This window comes from Erythranthe guttata, chromosome 13, assembly GCF_056151865.1.
Source record: "Erythranthe guttata isolate IM_541 chromosome 13, IM_541, whole genome shotgun sequence".
In the NCBI taxonomy this organism is placed as follows: domain Eukaryota; kingdom Viridiplantae; phylum Streptophyta; class Magnoliopsida; order Lamiales; family Phrymaceae; genus Erythranthe; species Erythranthe guttata.
Genome location: NC_142545.1, coordinates 18,012,237 through 18,029,902, shown reverse-complemented (window position 1 = coordinate 18,029,902; position 17,666 = coordinate 18,012,237). Strand labels below are relative to the sequence as shown.

Below are 17,666 nucleotides of genomic sequence, written 5' to 3'. Positions count from 1 at the left end.
TATATAACAACCACACCACTCAAAACTCAACAATACATCTTTCTTTTCCCACCTACAGATCTCTCTCTCTCTCTCTCTCTCTCTCTCTCTCTCTCTCTCTCTCTCTCTCTCTCTCTCTCTCTCTCTCTCTCTCTGCAAATATTATATATATATATATATTATTAACCCTCCGTTGTTAAAACTTTTGCCTCGAGCAAGAACTTTGTGACTCATCTTTTTCGAATCGTTATTCCTCTTTTCTTTGTTAATTTAATCACACCCCATCTTTGTATTTTTTCTGAATTCGAGATCAAAACCCTGTATCTATCTATCTATCTGTATATATATACACATACCGAACAAAAACTCATCGTTTGTAGAGAAAAATAACATAATAAAGCCACACCCACGCTCCCTGCATTAATTGCCTTCACTTGTTTCTCACTACTCTCTCTCTCTCTAAACCCAACTGGGCCCATAACTTTCTCTCTCTAGATTTCTGATTTCGGGACATAAAAAAAAAGTTCCCGACGAAGATGAGGAGTTGGTTGGGTAATTTCAGATGGACTTTCTTTCTGGTGGCGCTTTTGCTTTTGTGGGGTGGAGCTACAATCGGGTTTGCGCAGAGTAGTAACGGCGACAAAGGAACAAATAATTATATTACGTGGAGTGATTTGAAGATTGATAATCACAGATTGCCATTGACGGATGATATTAGTAATCTGGAAAAAGTAATCGTGGTCGATAAGTACGGTAGGGGCGATTCGTTGACCGTTCAAGGCGCCGTCGATTTGGTGCCGGAAAATAACCGACACCGCGTGAAGATCCACCTTCTTCCCGGACTTTACAGGTTCCTAAATCTTCTCAATTTTTTTTTTGTTTGTTTTTCATGCATGCAGTTTATACTGATACTTTTTTCAAGTGTGTCAGTCAGGTAGTTACATGTGTGTGTATTGGTATTTGGTATTCGGCTCTCTTTCTCTCTCCTCTCTCTCTCTTCTCTCTCTCTCTAACTTCCCCTCTTTGATCTTCGCTATTTTTTATTCCAACATGATATATGAATGAATGATTTAATTTCTCTCTCTCTCTTAATTTTTTCTTAATTAATTAATGAATTGGTGCAAAATTGCAGAGAAAAAGTGCATATACCTGCAAACAAGCCATACATTTCACTGATCGGAGACGAGAATCAAGCATCTGCAACAGTAATAACCTGGCACGACAAAGCCGCCGACATCCTCCCGGCGGCGGGTTTATCGGGACTTGGAATTCCGCCACCGTCACAGTCGAATCCGACTTTTTTTGTGCTTCATCCATCACTTTTCAAGTAAATTCATCATCTACCAAATAAATTCAATTTCTATGTATATTTTATTTTAATTTTAAATAAATAAAAAAATCATTTTTTTTAATTTAATTTTCATTTCTATGGCAGAACACAGTAAAAGCCCTAACTGGTGGAGTCAACGGCTACCAAGCAGTAGCAATGAGAATCTCCGGCGAAAAAGCCGTGTTTTACAAAGCACGCTTTCTCGGCTCACAGGACACGCTTTTGGATGAAATTGGGTCCCACTATTTCTACCAATGTTTCATTCAGGGCTCAACTGATTTCGTCTTTGGCAATGCCAAATCACTCTATCAGGTACATTACTGATTACACACACACACACACACACACATATATATATATATATATATATATATTGAATTTCTTTTTTTTCGAAAAACAGGAATGCGCAATCTCACTAGTGGACGAAGGATTCGCAATAGCAGCTCATCATCGAAACTCAGCAGACGAAGAAACGGGTTTCTCTTTCGTCAACTGTACAGTTAGTGGAACTGGATATATTTACTTGGGCAGAGCATGGGGTAATTACTCGAGAGTTATATACTCGTACACCGAATTCGACGTCGATGTCAGACCACAAGGATGGGAGGATTGGAATATTCCGTCTCGACAAAAGTACCATTACTCGTCGTGTTTTCTTTTTTTTTTACGTAATTTCAAAATTAGTAAATATATATATATATATATACAATTTCTTACAATGTTTGTGTTTTTGCAGTACTGTATCATTCGGAGAATACGAATGCAGAGGCAGAGGAGCTGATAGAAGCAGAAGGGCACAATGGTCAAAAGCACTAAATTACTCTGAAGCAAGACCTTTTCTTGATACAGCTTTCATAACTGGGGAGCAGTGGCTTAGACTCTAAAATTTCCTTTTCCTTTTTTCTTTTTTTATTTTAATATTTTTATTTTTTTTCCAATATACTAAACAATGTACAGAAGGCTCAACTAATGAAAGATTGATTTAAATTTCTTCAAAGAGGAAAGGGAAAATACTATTAATAAAATAAACCAATGAGTTTTTCATCATACAGACACATAAAAATAGGGCGAATTACGCGATTGGATGAGAAGACCATCTTCGAACCCCGTTTCTGTACATCAGAGAAATTTCACCGAACGAATAGCAAACTTACAATAGACACACCGCCACCTATCTTCCATGTACAAAACTACTCCTTACTACCCCGTCGATATTTTTACTCAAAACTACCATTAATTAAATTTAAAAAAAAACGCCAGCTAAAAATTTATTCCATCAATATTCCGTCAGCATATCCATTTCGTCGACTTCGCAATTCATCTCAGCTATCTCGCATTCGACGAGATCCCCCTCTTCCACACTCGTTACCTTATTACCATCGTCGTTCTTGCTGCCATTGTTGCTGTTAATGTTCTCTTCTTGATTAACACAGTTAGCATAGTATTCGTCGTCTTCTGCTTCAAACACTCTTTGCTGCTCGTTATTAGTGCAGTCGTCTTCCAAAGGCACATTAGTCAGTGTCATGCCAGCCAGGTCGTCGTCAATCTCCTCTTCGACGACGGCACTGAGTTTGTGACAGCTGGCAATTTTGTGACACGAATTCGGAGAATCACCGGCCTTGGATATTGCGGAGATTTTAGTGTCTGCACTGATTGCAGATATGACTGAAAGAATATTAGGGTTCCGCTCGACATCCACCCATCTATCTCCAACCCAATCCCTCGAAACTCTCAGATTCTTTACCTCAATATTCAAATACAAATTTTCACCTGAAAAAAGAGTATAAAAACAAATGAGATATAAAATATAAAAAATATACATAAAATGTATAAGCAGTATACTAACCTGGAATATAAATTTGATAAATTCCGTTTTTACATTCGCTATCGCCAGAAACGACTCCTTCCCACCAACCATCACTCCACCATGCATCGGCTGCATCTCCGATCTCAAAGGTTAAAATTGTCTTTTTGCAAGGATAGGCGGGCCTCACAGTTGGGCGGGCCCCGTTTCTCATCCCTAGTTTATCGCCCTTGGCCACTCTATATATAGGAACCCATTCCTACAGTTACAAATATAGAATGTCACATCTGACTATTGCAAAAAAAAAAAAGAAATCAGAAATCATTTTCTTGATATATATATATATATATATATATATATATATATATATATATATATATATATATATATATATATATATATATATATATATATATATATATATATATATATATATATATATATATATATATACCTCGAGGTTAGTGCAACTATCTTCATCCTTTACATCATCGTACAGAATCTTGATCTGTCTCTTCGAAACCTCTAAAACAGTGCATTTGAACCAACAGCCACGAATACCACTGTCTTGACAAAGGAATTCCACTTTCTCATTCGGTGTAAAAACGGAACCATTCTTGAGAAAATTCGGCTCCCTTCTCACAAGCCCGTATTTTTTGTACGATAAATTACGACGCTCTTTGAAGCTCGATTTCCTCTTAGCTCCCACTTTCTGTTCACCCTCAGAGCTGAACTCTTCTTCCTCCTCCTCGAAAAAATCGGGATTAAAGCACGAGAAAATCGGCTGATCGGAATATCCACGCAGTTTGCTTAATTTGAAGGGCTTTATTCTGCTGCTCTTGAATTGTCTAGAACAAAAGTGGACCCCGCCTAACAAATCGTGCGGAAAAACTGCAAGGCATTTTTCGTAGTGTTCGCGGGTTAATACTACAGCGGGCCCATCAACACATTCTGCACTGATGACCTGGATGTACGGAGTGATGAAGACTTCTTTCGGGTGAGGATTGCGTAGAGAAACGACTCCCTTGACTTCTCGGTTATGGTGAAACCATCGAACTTTGACTTTTTTCTGGCACTTTCTGTCTTCGTACATGTCCTCCAAGTATGCAATGTACCGGTTCTCCTTTTCAGCCATTACAAATACGAATGATTGTACCTAAAAAAGCAGGAGAAGATTAAACCATAGGTGAGTTGATAAAAATCGATGGTGTACCACAAAAGTCATTATATTCAAGATTAAATCAATTGACGATAGGGTTAAAGGAATCTTACTGCTATAGAAATTCCGTTACGGCGAAATGACGGATAATGCTTTAGTTGTTTACCACAAGACCATGGCGAACCTGACCACGAAATCTCTAAATTAACGCCTCTCAGATTCCTCGTTAAGTGGTCCTGATATGAAGAGGAGTACGATTCGTCATAAACAAGACTCGAATGAATAGGTCATTAAAAATTACATCGTTTGATAATTAGCGACAAAAGATGTACCTTATGAGGCGGCTTCTGTGATAGCAGAGCGTTTACTTCAGAAGTCGGGTCATCTTTAAGTGACACTAAGATAAGAAAGGAAACAACGAGTCAAGCTTTGAAATCTTATAAATATGTGACGCTTACGCATTTCGATAAATCTGAAGTATCTTAACATATCAGTCTGGCAATTATTATATCGAAAGTCGTTCAAAACAGTTGCTAGATTAAACAACATACTGTAAACGAGAGGGGAAACGAAAAAATGCTACACCACTGAGGGAAGTCACTAAGAAGTAAGAATTCGGACTTAGTTACAACAAAATAAGATTATTAGCATCGGGTTTTTTTTTACTTCAATTAGCTAACCGGTGACAGATGGTTTGCATTAGAATAGAGTACAATCAAGTCAAACATAGTCTACGACAATTTGACTATTCTCTGCAAAAGAAAAATGTAATATCGAAGTGATACACAGACGCAAACAGAAACTTCGAAATCTTTTCACAAACATCATATGCAAGAAAACACACAGAATCAATATAACACAAGCAATACAACAGTGGTAAGAGAATCAAAGAAACGAGAAAAAAACATACTCGCGTAATCTCCGTGCCTATGTTGTTTAGACAGCATTGAAGTGAGCCAATTCACAACCTCTCTCCTCGATCTCCACCTGAATCCAGCGTGGACTGAATTATCAGCCCCGTGTGCGCTAAAGAACTCATCGGATACAACATAGAACATGTGCCGAACACTCCTCTCGGTACCGACAACAGCAAGAATTGACTCCCCTGAATTATCCTTCAAGAAATAGTGAACAACGCGGTTTCCCCTCTCTTTCGATACATACTGCTCTTTCCACTCCACAAAATAGTGCTCACTTGCAGCCATAGTTGACAGCTAAAGAACCCTTATACGTATAACTAAGATTTAGCAGCAGCAGCCATGACAATCTTGCTGAAAACCCTAATTTGGAAGAAATTAAGAAAACGAGAAACCCACAAGAAATCGCCCAAAGAAGTACCTCACTGCCTCACCGTAGGAATTATATAAACTAAAAAGGTACAATCTTGGATAAATATCCAACAGAAAACCTAAAAATTAAAATTAAAAAAATTAAAAAACTCCAGGCTAAATTTGACGAGCCGACACCCTTAAAATCCAACTACAGAAAGAAGGAAACTCGCCTAGAGTTGGGGATTCAGAGATCTACTTACAGATTACCAAAACCAAGCCGATGGGCCCAAAAAAAATTACGAAAAGAAAAACACACACAAGACTTTGTTCGGAGCTTCACTGTAAGAAGATAATTCATCTGAAATCTAAATGGGCATCTCTGTACGAGCACGAAACAATCAAGAAAGATGGCAGAAAAACAATAGTGAAGGCCTTGTTCCGCCGCCCACTTTTCACCAGAAGAGAAATTAGCCTAGAGAGAGAAAAAAAGATTTGAGAGGATGGGTTTGTGGGCAGTAGAGCTTAATAGTACAGAAATGGCGGAGAAAAAGTTGCAGAAACTGTGAGAGTTACATCCCTGCAGCTGGAGCTGGTGGTGGAAATTGAAAAAAATCAAAAAAATGGCCAATTGGAGAGAAGTGGGGGAAGGGGGTGCAGTAGGTTGGGGGTAGACGGCAGAGAAGAGAAAAGGGTTAAACAAACTATCAATAAGGGCAAATTAGTCTTTTACTATGGCCGTCATCTTATCCCCTCTCTATACCTTATTCTCTCCTAAACTCATTTCCCTAATTTATTATTATTAAATTCTTTAAAATTATAATTAATTGAGTAATTAACATTGATCTTTGATAGAATTTTACTTCACGCCAGCTGGATAAATAAAATAGGATTGTATTGATTATTGAAGTCAAAGTACAGGAGTATAGTTTTTTTTTTGTTCCGACTCGAAAAAACGTAATAAATCTTTTATTCAATAATATAATATTTCACTAAACTAATAAAAATTTTAATAGTTCCATCTGTATTAATTTGTGGAGGTTTTAACCCTACGAGAAACCATAGCTTGTTAAGTTCAACTCTATTGTACATTAAATTTGCACCAAAAATGTATTTTATTTTAACTTTTCGTATTTTCAATTATCGTTAATTTAATTATTTTAAATGTATATGATTTTGTTACGCAAATAAACATTATCACTTATATATGCAAATTTCGATATGGCAGATCACATACGAGGAGTTAGATGTTACACCGTTGATTTGAACCGTAGATTTTTGATTAAATAACTACTTACAAACCACAAATACATATATGTGTGTGTAATTATGTATAGATGTACAGTTCAAATCCACCTAGTGTAAGTAATCAGATGTAGCATGTAATTTCTCGATCACATACTACAATGTTTTGTTTGTTATTTCTCTTCCCATATATAATCAAACATTACATTCATTAATTTTGTTTTTTGTCGAAAAAATCAACCAAACACGGCTCTAATCTAAACTCTAATCCCAGATCATAACAACTGCAATCACCCCAACTCCCAACAACACAGCCAAGAACCTATACAGAGAAGTGTCGTACGAAACAATTTTCCTAGGTTTATACCCTTTGGATAGTAAATGATTAATCGAGACGAAGATAAAAACACCACAAGCTAACCCCATCGAGATCGCGTAAATCCAATCCGCCACGTCACCCTGCGTAGTGGCGTCGATTACAATCCCTATTGCCACACCAATCGGGCTCGATATAGCAAATGCAAATGCATAGGCTGCGGATGAAAGGAGCGGCCGGTCGGGAATTATTCTGAGAAGAGCAATTCCCATAGCTATGGCTGCAAATATCTTGTGCAGAGAGACGGTCCACAGTGTTCGCCATGCGTCTGATTCCGTCTCCGCCACTCCGATTGCGATTCCCTCGAAAACAGAGTGGAAGCAGAGTGCACCAATTAGCAGGATACTGTCGCTGAGTGACGTGGCGGTCGTGAGTGAAGCTTTTGTGCATTGGCCTTGTTCTTGTACAGCGTTTTCCTGACATGATAAAGTGAGTTAACGGAAAATATATAAGATGTGTATGTATTTATAGAAAATATTAAAATAAAATGAATTTTCGCGGCCCCCACCTGTGGTTTCGAGTCTAGAGAGAGTCTGTTGCCATTGCCTGCTGTATTATGAGCATTTTCTGTTACGAAAAAATTTGAACAAGTCAATCAAGGCATAGAACCAAAAAATTATGTACTTTTGAGTGTTGACCATGTCCTATTAATTAGGAGGCACACATCAATTAATTTATTCGACTGCGACCAAATTCTGCTACAAGCTACTAGGAAGAATCAACAAACCCGTTAAAACCAAAGAAACAGATGGACACAAAAATAGTTTTCAGACGAGACACTAAGGAGAAAATCGGGATTATTGCTGGCAGATAACAATCTAGAAGATATACATCATTAAAAAAAGATGCCCTTTTTGTTCGTACTATGGACGCTATCATCTGGTTCTTGGTACAAAACCGTGAAAACATACCTCTCTTGTTCATACATATCCGATTTCTCTTTATACGTCATTATCATGTAATTCCTCATATTACAACCCTGAGTTTCGTACAAGAAATTAGGCCCATGAAAAAAAAAGTATAAAAGTGGAGAGCACTATACCAAGTTATCACTAAACTAGCACAATTCAACAATCGAAAAACTCACTAACGTATTGTCGTTCTTATCCAACAAGAATCCATCAGCATAAAGTTGGAGAATCTTACTTTATATACAAAAAAATGGATTTATTCGGGTTGCCATATGTGTGCTTAGTGGCTAGTTATTTAATCAGATCTACGGTTAAAATTCACCCGGTGTAGTAACTTCCCTAGTCGGGAAATTAAGCCATGAAAAAAGGTAAAATTGACAGACGGCAGAGAAGCTAAACCTAACATGCTTTGCAGTTGAAAATTGAAATACAAGATTGCTTATGCTTATGTTTATATTCTTCTCCTTCAAGCATAAGCTTCATCCAAATTAATATCAAATCTCACCAGAAAATTAAAACAATCAACATTCAAATCAGCCAACTGGAGAGAGTAATTAATTCATAAGATAATTAATTAATTGGCAGGGTGATTTAGTTCTATTAAGTATTTTCTACTAAAATCATACCTTGAAGCTCGAGATCAGGGTTTGCAGAAGTAGCATTGCCATTTTTACCATAAACATAAGAAACAAGGGCATCGGCCAACATAGTCAGCAAATAACCAGCGCCGGCGAGCATGAAAGCGAAGGGGTACTCTTTACTCGTCAATTCCCCAAACGTCTCGTTCGCATCGCTCAGGAAATGCATCAGAGCCGTCCCCAGAAACACACCTCCGGCGAACTGAGTTCCGACCACCAAAAAACCCTCGTTCCACTTCATGAAGTACGGCGACATCCCACCGGCAAAAGTCCCTGCGAAAACAAGTATCAGGCACCAAATTTTGACCAGTATCAGTGATCGGGACCGGAGGTTGGGTTTCTCCGCCGGCGGCGAGTTTCCGTCGTCGTCGGAGTCGCCGCCGTGAGCGGAGATGGAGAGGGAGAGGAGAAGGAGGAGAGAGAGGAACAGAAGGAAACGAGCCATGGATGTGGTGATTTCGCTAACATTGTCATTGTTGATCGTTTATATATATAATATGTATATATGTAAGGAGGTTTTGTTGTTTTAGGGATTGTAATTGTCGTACTAGAGAGAGAAAGAGGAACATTAGTGAAGAGGAGAGAGAAGAAAGAAGAGGAGAGTGTGTATGTACTGCAAAATTATAGACTAAGAAATATGGTAATTTTTCTAATCAAATGGAAAATAAAAATTAAAAGAAAAGTACAACTGAATTTGAACAATGATATTGTGTAGTACAGAAAGAGACAAACAGACAAAAGGGGTGACATCCATTCTGCCATATTATTATTCACGAATTGGATTCTTCTCCATTATCATTGGCCAAGAATTTAGGAAATAACAATTTTTTTTTTAATAACCCCATTCATATATGAGCTCATTTGAGATGCCGTTATACTATACTACAAAAATCTTATATTGTCCCTATATGCAATTTTAATTTTAGCAAAAGTGTATTACTTTCCACATCTGCATTTAATATTTTTGGACCTGCATTTAATATTTTCTTGTAAATTCTAAACTATAATATTGATATTGGGTCCTTAAACTTGACTCCAAAGACTTGCAACCTACGCCCTTGGCTGTTTCCTAATTTTATATTTATACAACTATCATCAAACAACAAATTGAAGTATTCTGATCATCCTACTTTGAACTCCAAGAAATCACAATCTTGTACAAGTAGCTTTCACTTTCAGCATTAAATCTGATTACAACTTATATCAACCAACATCGCTCGCGCTAAACCGTTACTACTACATCGCCATTCACATTTCTGTACCCGTCATTTTCAACATTCACAGCTACTGTAAGATTCGTCTGTTTATCTGTGTAAATCGAAACCTAAATCAAGTCTCGTTGGTCGACGGAAACATAAACTTCATCTCGAGCAAATATCAATCCTTTACATAAATATATCTATGCCCGTCACAAATTCTCAACAGTTTCAAACTGAATATAATCGCTCCAACACAACATTAAGAAATTCGAAAGATCCCTCGAGTCCAATCATACCATTTCGAACTCCTTAAATATCAAGAGAAGGATCGTAAACCTGCAATAGCAAAAACCAAAAGGATAGAAATCGATCTCTTTATGTAATTCAACGATTATTTTGCTCACTTTGAGGTTACAAAATTTGTATATCCACTTTTACCAGAGGAAAAATGTTTGCGGATAATCGAGGGGAAAGAATTACTTTCATTAACAATAAAACCAAATCGACGCAACTAGGGTTAAGAGAAATGACTTTTTGCCAATAAAAAGTTAAGAGGGCAATTTCAAAGACGACTTCATCATTTAAGAGAGCTTGGACACCCGATATTCCTTTAACGTCTCCATGGGCGACCACGCTGCTTTTGCATTTGCTCTTGCTTCTTCCTGCACCATTAGGAAATTGTTCTTAGAGTTATATAAGTTATTCAAAAATGCCTAGAGAGATGAAATAGTGCAAGACATTGTACTTCAAGTTCAAGATCATTCAACTGAAGACATTCCCATTTCCCAGAATTTGCTAACAGTACTATGTTTCGATGGTGGATACAAGTGACAGAAGTACTAGGGAATAAATAATTTCTCTGCTTAAATATGATGTAACTTCATATCCAATGTTTTTACGCATTTCGCTTTTTTCTTTGGTTTGACTTTGCTAAAACCCTAGGTCCAAACATAACCCGAAGGCAGAAATTATAACGAATAATCTTAGCATCATACCACAAGTGAAATAAGAGATGCGACTTGGTCAAATTTTTTTAAGGCCACTCAAATTGACAAGAAATAAAAGCAACATTCATCACTCGTATGCTGAAATCTATTGACACAATAATGCATGCCCTCCACCCCACCACCTTGCCACTATATCTATATATACTCCCAACCCAATAAGAACAAACCAGAAAAGAAAATAAACGAGACAGGATGACCAAAAAAAATATGACTAAACCTTTCGAGCTCTTTCGATCGCTCAATGAACTCTTTTGCAATGTCACGACCTTGATATGAAGCTATCACAGTTCGAATGTCGGATGGTCGATTTTTGGCAACATCTGCACTCAAATAAGAACACACCCATATTTAAACAGGGAAAGTTTGTAAAATAAATCTTCAAAATCATCAAGCAGATCCTATGAACTCCAGCACTGAGATACAAGTTGAATTCTTACATTCCAGGAATGGAATAAGATCTAAAAGTGCAGTATCATCTGCTTCCCCTTGCCATGCTTTTATTTCAACAGAATTTTCCGGCTGAAGACTACTTTCTAGTGCATGGCCACTAATGTATAGAACCTGTGCAGGATTCCTATTCAGCATCGAGAGGTCCTGAAGCAGGAATCAGATAATAAAAATTTGTTCAATATACATACTAGTATGCTGGAAATTCAATGGAAACAAAAATAAATTATTAACAAGCACGGGACATAATCCATATATATCAACGAGAGAAATAAGTATTTCCCCACTAAATTCTCACGATAAGAACGGAACATATATCACAGGAACAAGCCACAGAATAATATGATCGGACTAATGAAACTGTCAGTATAATAGAATGATATGATAAGATTTAAAGGATGATTTGGTTTTTCAGGTCATTGCCATGCTAAATCTCCGACACAAGCTGAACAAAAAATTTCTCCACAACTTTAACAAGATTAGCTGCCCATCTAAAAAGAAACCTTACAGAATTTTCTAGTTTGGGCTGTCAAACAATTCTTAATATGCAGTCATCATTTATCCATTTCATTATTTACTCTTGATAATATCCAAATCTAACATCCAGTTGAATGTGAGTCGTCATTTTCAGACTTCACAGAAAGAACTAGTTCGTAGTGCTCAATGATATAAACTGATGAACTGAACAGACGGAAAATGAAAATATCAGAGAACACTAGAGTAAAACCTTGATATTTTCTAACAATCTCTTCATAAAATCACTTTTGTCAAGGCAGTGTTGGTTTTGTGAAAATATAAAATTATAAAGTAGCTGACACGATCTTGGAAGGAGGTGAATGGATGTACCCTATAGTGCTTGCCGTCTATATATCTTGTCGCCCCTCTAGAGAGCCTATGTCGAATATAGCGCTTTGGATCCAATCTTTCAGCAACGGGATCAACATACTGCAGTTGTAAAGATAGACACAATATAGATCAGAAACGGAATAAAATTAAGAGGAAGTATCAAAAGGCGCCGGTCGCCCTTTTTTTTCCTTTTGGAAGGCGTAAACTCACTATTTGTAGCTGGTCAGAATACACCACAATTTCATAAAATTGAGCTAAATGCTCCAGAAAAGCATCTACACCAGGTCTCTTGAATGTCCTCCATCCTCTGTCACGCTTTAAAAGGAAGAACCAAAACAAAAGATAAAATTAATCTAGGGCAACATGCCTTGAACAATTGCACAATTCAGTAGGATGGAGAACATTAATACAATATAGCAATTTAATTTGAATTAAACCAACCTTCCAATCAGAATATATCAATGTTTCATTTAGATCAAGAACAAGGGTAAATATATTCTGCTCCATCGGATGCACATCTGGCAGGAGCTTATCTGATATTGGTTCAGTAAAACCCTGATATCGAGAAAGAAGATTTTAAAGAATTAATAGATGAATAAGAGATTAAAACAAATTCATGAAACTAAGAACCTCCATATAGTTGTAAAAACCTGTGAAATGCATAAAATCACTTACTCGAACGTGTTCTTCAATTAGCCTCCTTAAATCGAGGTAAACCTCAACTAACATAGCAGGAACTGCAACATGTAAATACCAAGGAAACATTCAGGAAGAAGTGAGGTACAAATACAAGGACGTACTGAAATATATATATATATATATATATATATATATATATATATATATATATATACATATATGAATAAGGAACAATGTAATAACTGTAATTCTCCATCCAGTAAAAAATAACAACATAATGAAGAAAAGAACTTCACCTGTCAATGCAGCTCCTTGTAACTGGACTTTGAATTTCTGCATAGAGAGCAAGGGACAACATCATTAGCTCATCTATTTTTCATTCCAAGAGTACTGAATGGCATTTTTGCAATTACTACTGAGAGGCACATTCTCTAAACCTAATCAACATCATATAATATAATGCGGTTTCAGCTTGAAGCATGTGATATAACTCTTCAACTTCAGAGAGGGGGGGGGGGGGGGGGGGGGGTGTGGAGGTTATGCATCAATCTTTCTTGAGAAAGTGGCTTGTTTTCTAGACCCGGTAACATCATATCATGTTACATTGAACAAAGATGTTATAGAGCAAATCATGTGTTGCTTACACTCGAATAAGGATAGCATACAATATCGTCCCAACAAATACCCAAGTTCAAGGGCATTCAGCTGTTCAAGTTAATCAATTTGGATACAGGTAAAGTATATGCCATTTATAAGAATATCAAATCGAACATTGGGATGCTACCAGGACTGGATGCCTTGTACAGGTTAACAATTAAAAAATTAGTTACAATCAAGAAGAATCAGGCTATGACAAACGACCCTATGAAGTTATCAGTAAAGGATTTATGGATTAAGTTGGGAAATCCATATCTTGTAATGGAGAATGATCGCCAGTATTGAAGTATTGGACAAGTAAAACTGCATTAGATTATCAAATTTTAAACATATGCTTTCACGAGCCCCCAACGCCACCCAAACCTTAATAAGAGTATTGATATCCTTTCTCAAGATGCAGTTGCCAATACGTCACATCCCAAGTATTATCTATCACGTAAAAGATTCACTCTCTTTGTTACCTTCACTCATTATTATGCTACCATCACCCTCCCTGAACCTCACCCCAGGCCAATATGTACAAGCAAAACAGAAAAGAGACAAAAATAAATCATAAAACATAATTAATGCTATTATTTTTTTATAAAGCAGTACTACTACGATGCAATATCAATTTTATGAAAATAATATCCAACAGATACATAAAGTAGAAGTACAAGACCGCCATCGTACGCACATCAAACGAAGATGCGTCATCCCCGAGGGTGTAATTTGGAGGTGTTCGAAGGAACTTAGTCTTCTGATCAATTTCATCCAATGAGTATGCTGCAAATAAACATGTAAATCAACTTCCATAAAACCAAAACTTAACGTTAACATACACTGAATGCTATGAACCCTTCCCAAAGCAAAAATATAATTCTTCTAATTTCTGAGACTTAGAATTTCCATAAGTAACCGCTACCAGTCTGTCAGTAATATAACCACACTTCCAATTCATATGCTGCATCTATGAAACACAACAGGCAAAGTAAAAAGAAACGAAAAAAAAATGCCACCATAGTGCAATACAAGAAACATTAGGACCTCAACAATAGGAGCTCTAGATTCTATTAAGGAATTTGGATACAGTGTGTCTGAGTACGAAGCAAACTCGTAAATAGATATATCTCCACCACCACCACCACCATCAAAAAATTCAGTAAATGAGGCTGCTATAACATCTCTTAAGTGGTCACTAATAGTAATAAGCTTACATACATGTTTATACTGAGAACTACATACTTTTACTGCCACACAGTGACATCAATTTGATAAGGGAAATACCATATGTAGCATATCCTGCAGTAGCAACGCCGCCTGTGACGGCTGCGATTAGGCCGTACTTAAGAAAGCTCCATGAACTCTTCTCTGCCTCCGATGCAAGCGGGGGAGGCGGCAGACTGTTTGGCGGTGGCGGAAGCTGATCGCCGAAGACCGAGGAAGAGATGATCGTCTCTCTCGATGGTTCTGCGGTGGGGTTGGAGGAAAATCTCCGATTATTCCTCGGGATGATTGAGAAAAGCCGCGAGCGAGCTCGAAGCAATGCGGACATTGCAATTTGTTTTTCTTTTCCTGCTGATCGAAGCTAGGGTTTTTGGATTACACACAGTGAGGGGGTTTGGGGTTTTGGCCAGGGTTTTTTTTGGGAGAGAAATGTCAAATGTAACGTGGCGAATAGGTGAAATGCGGGTCGAAATTTGCCCCGTTTCCTTGACCCGTTTCTCTGGTTTTTGCGCTTTTTGGTGGCGGTGGTAATTATGATTTATTTAGGTATTGAACTACTAGCAACTTTGATTAGCAATCGGTAGCAACTTGTTTGCATGATTAAAAATTTAAGAGTAAACTACGCAACCGCCCCATGAGATAAGGTCAAATTACAAAGAAACTCCTTATTCTTTTGGTAATTACAATTACCTATATGTATATCCTTGCGGTTTCAAATTTAACATAATTTTCTAGATTTCGTGCAATATTCTCTAATTTGTAATTTGTATTCGTTTTATGCAAAAATACAGTTTCAGATGCACCACCATCTGATATTTACAAGACAAGAGACACATTCGACACCTTATGATCATTTTGTTTTAAAATGGTGAGTTGGAAAATGGTGAAACGGGTACAAAATTAGATAATATCCTGCATAACCTAGAAGAGTCTATTAATTTTGACATTATAAAGGTGGATATGTAAGACGATTCATAGTTGACGAGGGTAGTTGTAATTATCCAAAAAAAGAGGAGTTTTCCGTGATTTTACCTAACCTCGAGGGGGTGACCGCAATTTACCTAAATTTAAACTAAGTTTGGAGGAAAAAATATTTCTTTTTCTGAAAATGCGAATTTGAAATGAAAAGAAAAAAAAATTAAAAAGAATAAATAAACGAAATTGGCAACAATCGATAATTCTATTTTTCCTTAACTTGTAATATAAAAATATAATATACATAATAAAATTTGTCTATTACCAATTTACCATTAATCAAATGGGCCAGACGGCCACCCAACCCAACCGGCTCAGTGAAGCCATTTGTAAACTAGGACTATATATATTCGGCCCAAACGATTGGAACTTATAAATTAGAATATAACTCTTGTAAAAATCTAATATATAGTTGGTGTTTACAAAAATCATTAAGAACAAAAATAAAAAAATCAGTATTTGCAAAAATTAAATTTATATCTTTTACTTTCAAAATTAGTTATTTGAAGTCTAATTTCAAAAGTAATTCGATAATAACATCGTTTTTTAGATGCGTAAATAAATTTAAAAAGTTACATTATACATCCGCGTTTTAATATATATCTCCAAAATCATCACGTAAATAAGATTCCCCCGAGACATCTACAATGTTATCTACGCCTATAAAAGGCAACATTCCAATGCACAACTCTCACTATACAACCATTCATTCTCTCTCTCTCTCTCACGTCGAATTTCTTCGAAAATATACAGACATTTTAACAGAAGTAACCCCGAAAAAAAAAGTGAGAAAAATGGCCGAGAATAATAAATATTCGAGTGAGTTATTATCATCTACATCTCAACAACTGATCAAGAAGATGATTCCTCAGCTATTACTCTCGGTTTCGCTATTTTCATTCTTGTTTTCGTATTCAGCCTACTCGCCGAAGTTTCAATTGTTTTCAGCAAAGTACTATTTCCAATATCTAATGAGCCGTACGCTGAACAAAAACTTCTTGTTCCTTATATGCAACGGGCTACTGGTTTTCCTAGCTAAAACATCGGGCCTTGTGCGGGCCCCGTCGGAGTCTGACGACTTGCTGCACAAGAAGATCGGCTTGGAGCTGCTGAAGAAAACCCTTCTTGATAAATACGTCTCCGGCGAAGTGATTAACGACGATGGCCCAAAACAAGAAGAACAAGAACAAGAACACGAACAAGAACAAGAACAAGAACACGAACAAGAACAAGAGAAGAACGATGAAAGCCCGAAAGAAGTCTCGATATTTGTTGCAGAGAGTGAAGAAGAAGATCAAGCGGAAGAAGGAGGTGCGTGTGATTTGGAGGATGTGGAGAAAGATGAAAATGGAGCCGACGAAGATTCTTCTAGAATTTGCTGGCTTTTTGATGATGACGATGATGAAGACGACGACGAAGAAGGTGATGAAAAAGTGGAGTTGAGTACAGAAGAGTTGAACAAGAAATTTGAAGATTTTATTAGGAAGATGAAGGTCGAGATTATTACTGATCAGGAGGCTACTACACACAAAGCTCTCATGCATGCTGATGATCAACAGCTTAGTTAGTTATCAATTAATAAGTAAATTAAGCCATATATATATATATATATATATATATATATTTATATATATATATATATATATTGCTTCAATAGTTTTTATTTAATTTTCCTATTTATTTTTCATTTGGTAAAAAAAATTCTTGAAGTATAGCTGAATAGATGCATAGAAATATCAGTCTATGTAACATAATATGAATAATATATATACTTTAATTTTCTGTTTTATACTTTCTTGTTATTAAGTCATTAATTAATGTATCAAATAAAAAGCATTATCACATACATGAAAACTTTGTTTGCCACCAACTCAACTAATATTCATGAACAATTGTTTTGCTTCGATGGACTTTGATGCATGGAGTACATATATTACTAGTTAAGATTTGAAAGTATGCATGGTAGTAGATTGCTTCATA

At 36.6% G+C, this 17,666-nt stretch overlaps 5 protein-coding genes across 5 annotated transcripts; 2 read left to right on the top strand and 3 right to left on the bottom strand.

The window, feature by feature from the left end:
* The first annotated feature begins 381 nt into the window (after window positions 1-381).
* Window positions 382-2,301, top strand: LOC105968819 (pectinesterase QRT1). The gene is given in 6 exon segments (XM_012993491.2): window positions 382-829; window positions 1,112-1,212; window positions 1,215-1,306; window positions 1,415-1,621; window positions 1,710-1,942; window positions 2,046-2,301. Coding segments are annotated over 6 exon segments (1,095 nt in total). The 5' UTR covers window positions 382-515; the 3' UTR covers window positions 2,194-2,301.
* LOC105968818 (Agenet and bromo-adjacent homology (BAH) domain-containing protein) lies at window positions 2,279-6,338 on the bottom strand. Its single transcript, XM_012993490.2, has 6 exons — window positions 5,183-6,338; window positions 4,605-4,669; window positions 4,386-4,508; window positions 3,568-4,269; window positions 3,156-3,372; window positions 2,279-3,079 (listed from the first exon to the last, which is right to left on the bottom strand). Exons 1-6 carry the CDS (start codon window positions 5,475-5,477, stop codon window positions 2,586-2,588), a joined length of 1,896 nt encoding a protein of 631 aa, XP_012848944.2. The 5' UTR covers window positions 5,478-6,338; the 3' UTR covers window positions 2,279-2,585.
* Window positions 6,339-6,949: 611 nt separating this feature from the next.
* On the bottom strand, window positions 6,950-9,661 carry ZIP11 (zinc transporter 11 precursor). Its single transcript, XM_012993497.2, has 3 exons — window positions 8,699-9,661; window positions 7,670-7,728; window positions 6,950-7,577 (listed from the first exon to the last, which is right to left on the bottom strand). Exons 1-3 carry the CDS (start codon window positions 9,153-9,155, stop codon window positions 7,050-7,052), a joined length of 1,044 nt encoding a protein of 347 aa, XP_012848951.2. The 5' UTR covers window positions 9,156-9,661; the 3' UTR covers window positions 6,950-7,049.
* Window positions 9,662-10,267: 606 nt separating this feature from the next.
* Window positions 10,268-15,255, bottom strand: TIM50 (Haloacid dehalogenase-like hydrolase (HAD) superfamily protein). The gene is made up of 10 exons (XM_012993496.2): window positions 14,772-15,255; window positions 14,182-14,270; window positions 13,145-13,181; window positions 12,885-12,946; window positions 12,651-12,764; window positions 12,420-12,524; window positions 12,210-12,308; window positions 11,354-11,510; window positions 11,134-11,236; window positions 10,268-10,571 (listed from the first exon to the last, which is right to left on the bottom strand). Exons 1-10 carry the CDS (start codon window positions 15,037-15,039, stop codon window positions 10,520-10,522), a joined length of 1,086 nt encoding a protein of 361 aa, XP_012848950.2. The 5' UTR covers window positions 15,040-15,255; the 3' UTR covers window positions 10,268-10,519.
* Window positions 15,256-16,369: 1,114 nt separating this feature from the next.
* LOC105968474 (uncharacterized) lies at window positions 16,370-17,475 on the top strand. Its single transcript, XM_012993110.2, has one exon. It carries the CDS (start codon window positions 16,481-16,483, stop codon window positions 17,252-17,254), a length of 774 nt encoding a protein of 257 aa, XP_012848564.2. The 5' UTR covers window positions 16,370-16,480; the 3' UTR covers window positions 17,255-17,475.
* The last annotated feature ends 191 nt before the right edge of the window (window positions 17,476-17,666 follow it).

Bases quoted from the DNA above. Each gene is read 5' to 3' on its own strand.
- TIM50 (XM_012993496.2), bottom strand. From the start codon at position 15,039: ATGTCCGCATTGCTTCGAGCTCGCTCGCGGCTTTTCTCAATCATCCCG. The intron at 12,947-13,144 runs GTGAAGTTCTTT...TACATGTTGCAG, and splicing joins ACAAGGAGCTGCATTGACAG to TTCCTGCTATGTTAGTTGAG. The intron at 12,525-12,650 runs GTTGGTTTAATT...TTCCTTTTAAAG, and splicing joins TGATATATTCTGATTGGAAG to CGTGACAGAGGATGGAGGAC.
- LOC105968818 (XM_012993490.2), bottom strand. From the start codon at position 5,477: ATGGCTGCAAGTGAGCACTATTTTGTGGAGTGGAAAGAGCAGTATGTA. The intron at 4,670-5,182 runs GTATGTTTTTTT...TTCTTATCTTAG, and splicing joins TAGGCACGGAGATTACGCGA to TGTCACTTAAAGATGACCCG. The intron at 3,080-3,155 runs GTTAGTATACTG...CTCTTTTTTCAG, and splicing joins TTATCAAATTTATATTCCAG to GTGAAAATTTGTATTTGAAT.
- ZIP11 (XM_012993497.2), bottom strand. From the start codon at position 9,155: ATGGCTCGTTTCCTTCTGTTCCTCTCTCTCCTCCTTCTCCTCTCCCTC. The intron at 7,729-8,698 runs GTATGATTTTAG...TTTTCGTAACAG, and splicing joins CCCTGATCTCGAGCTTCAAG to AAAATGCTCATAATACAGCA. The intron at 7,578-7,669 runs GTGGGGGCCGCG...TTATCATGTCAG, and splicing joins CTCTAGACTCGAAACCACAG to GAAAACGCTGTACAAGAACA.
- LOC105968474 (XM_012993110.2), top strand. From the start codon at position 16,481: ATGGCCGAGAATAATAAATATTCGAGTGAGTTATTATCATCTACATCT.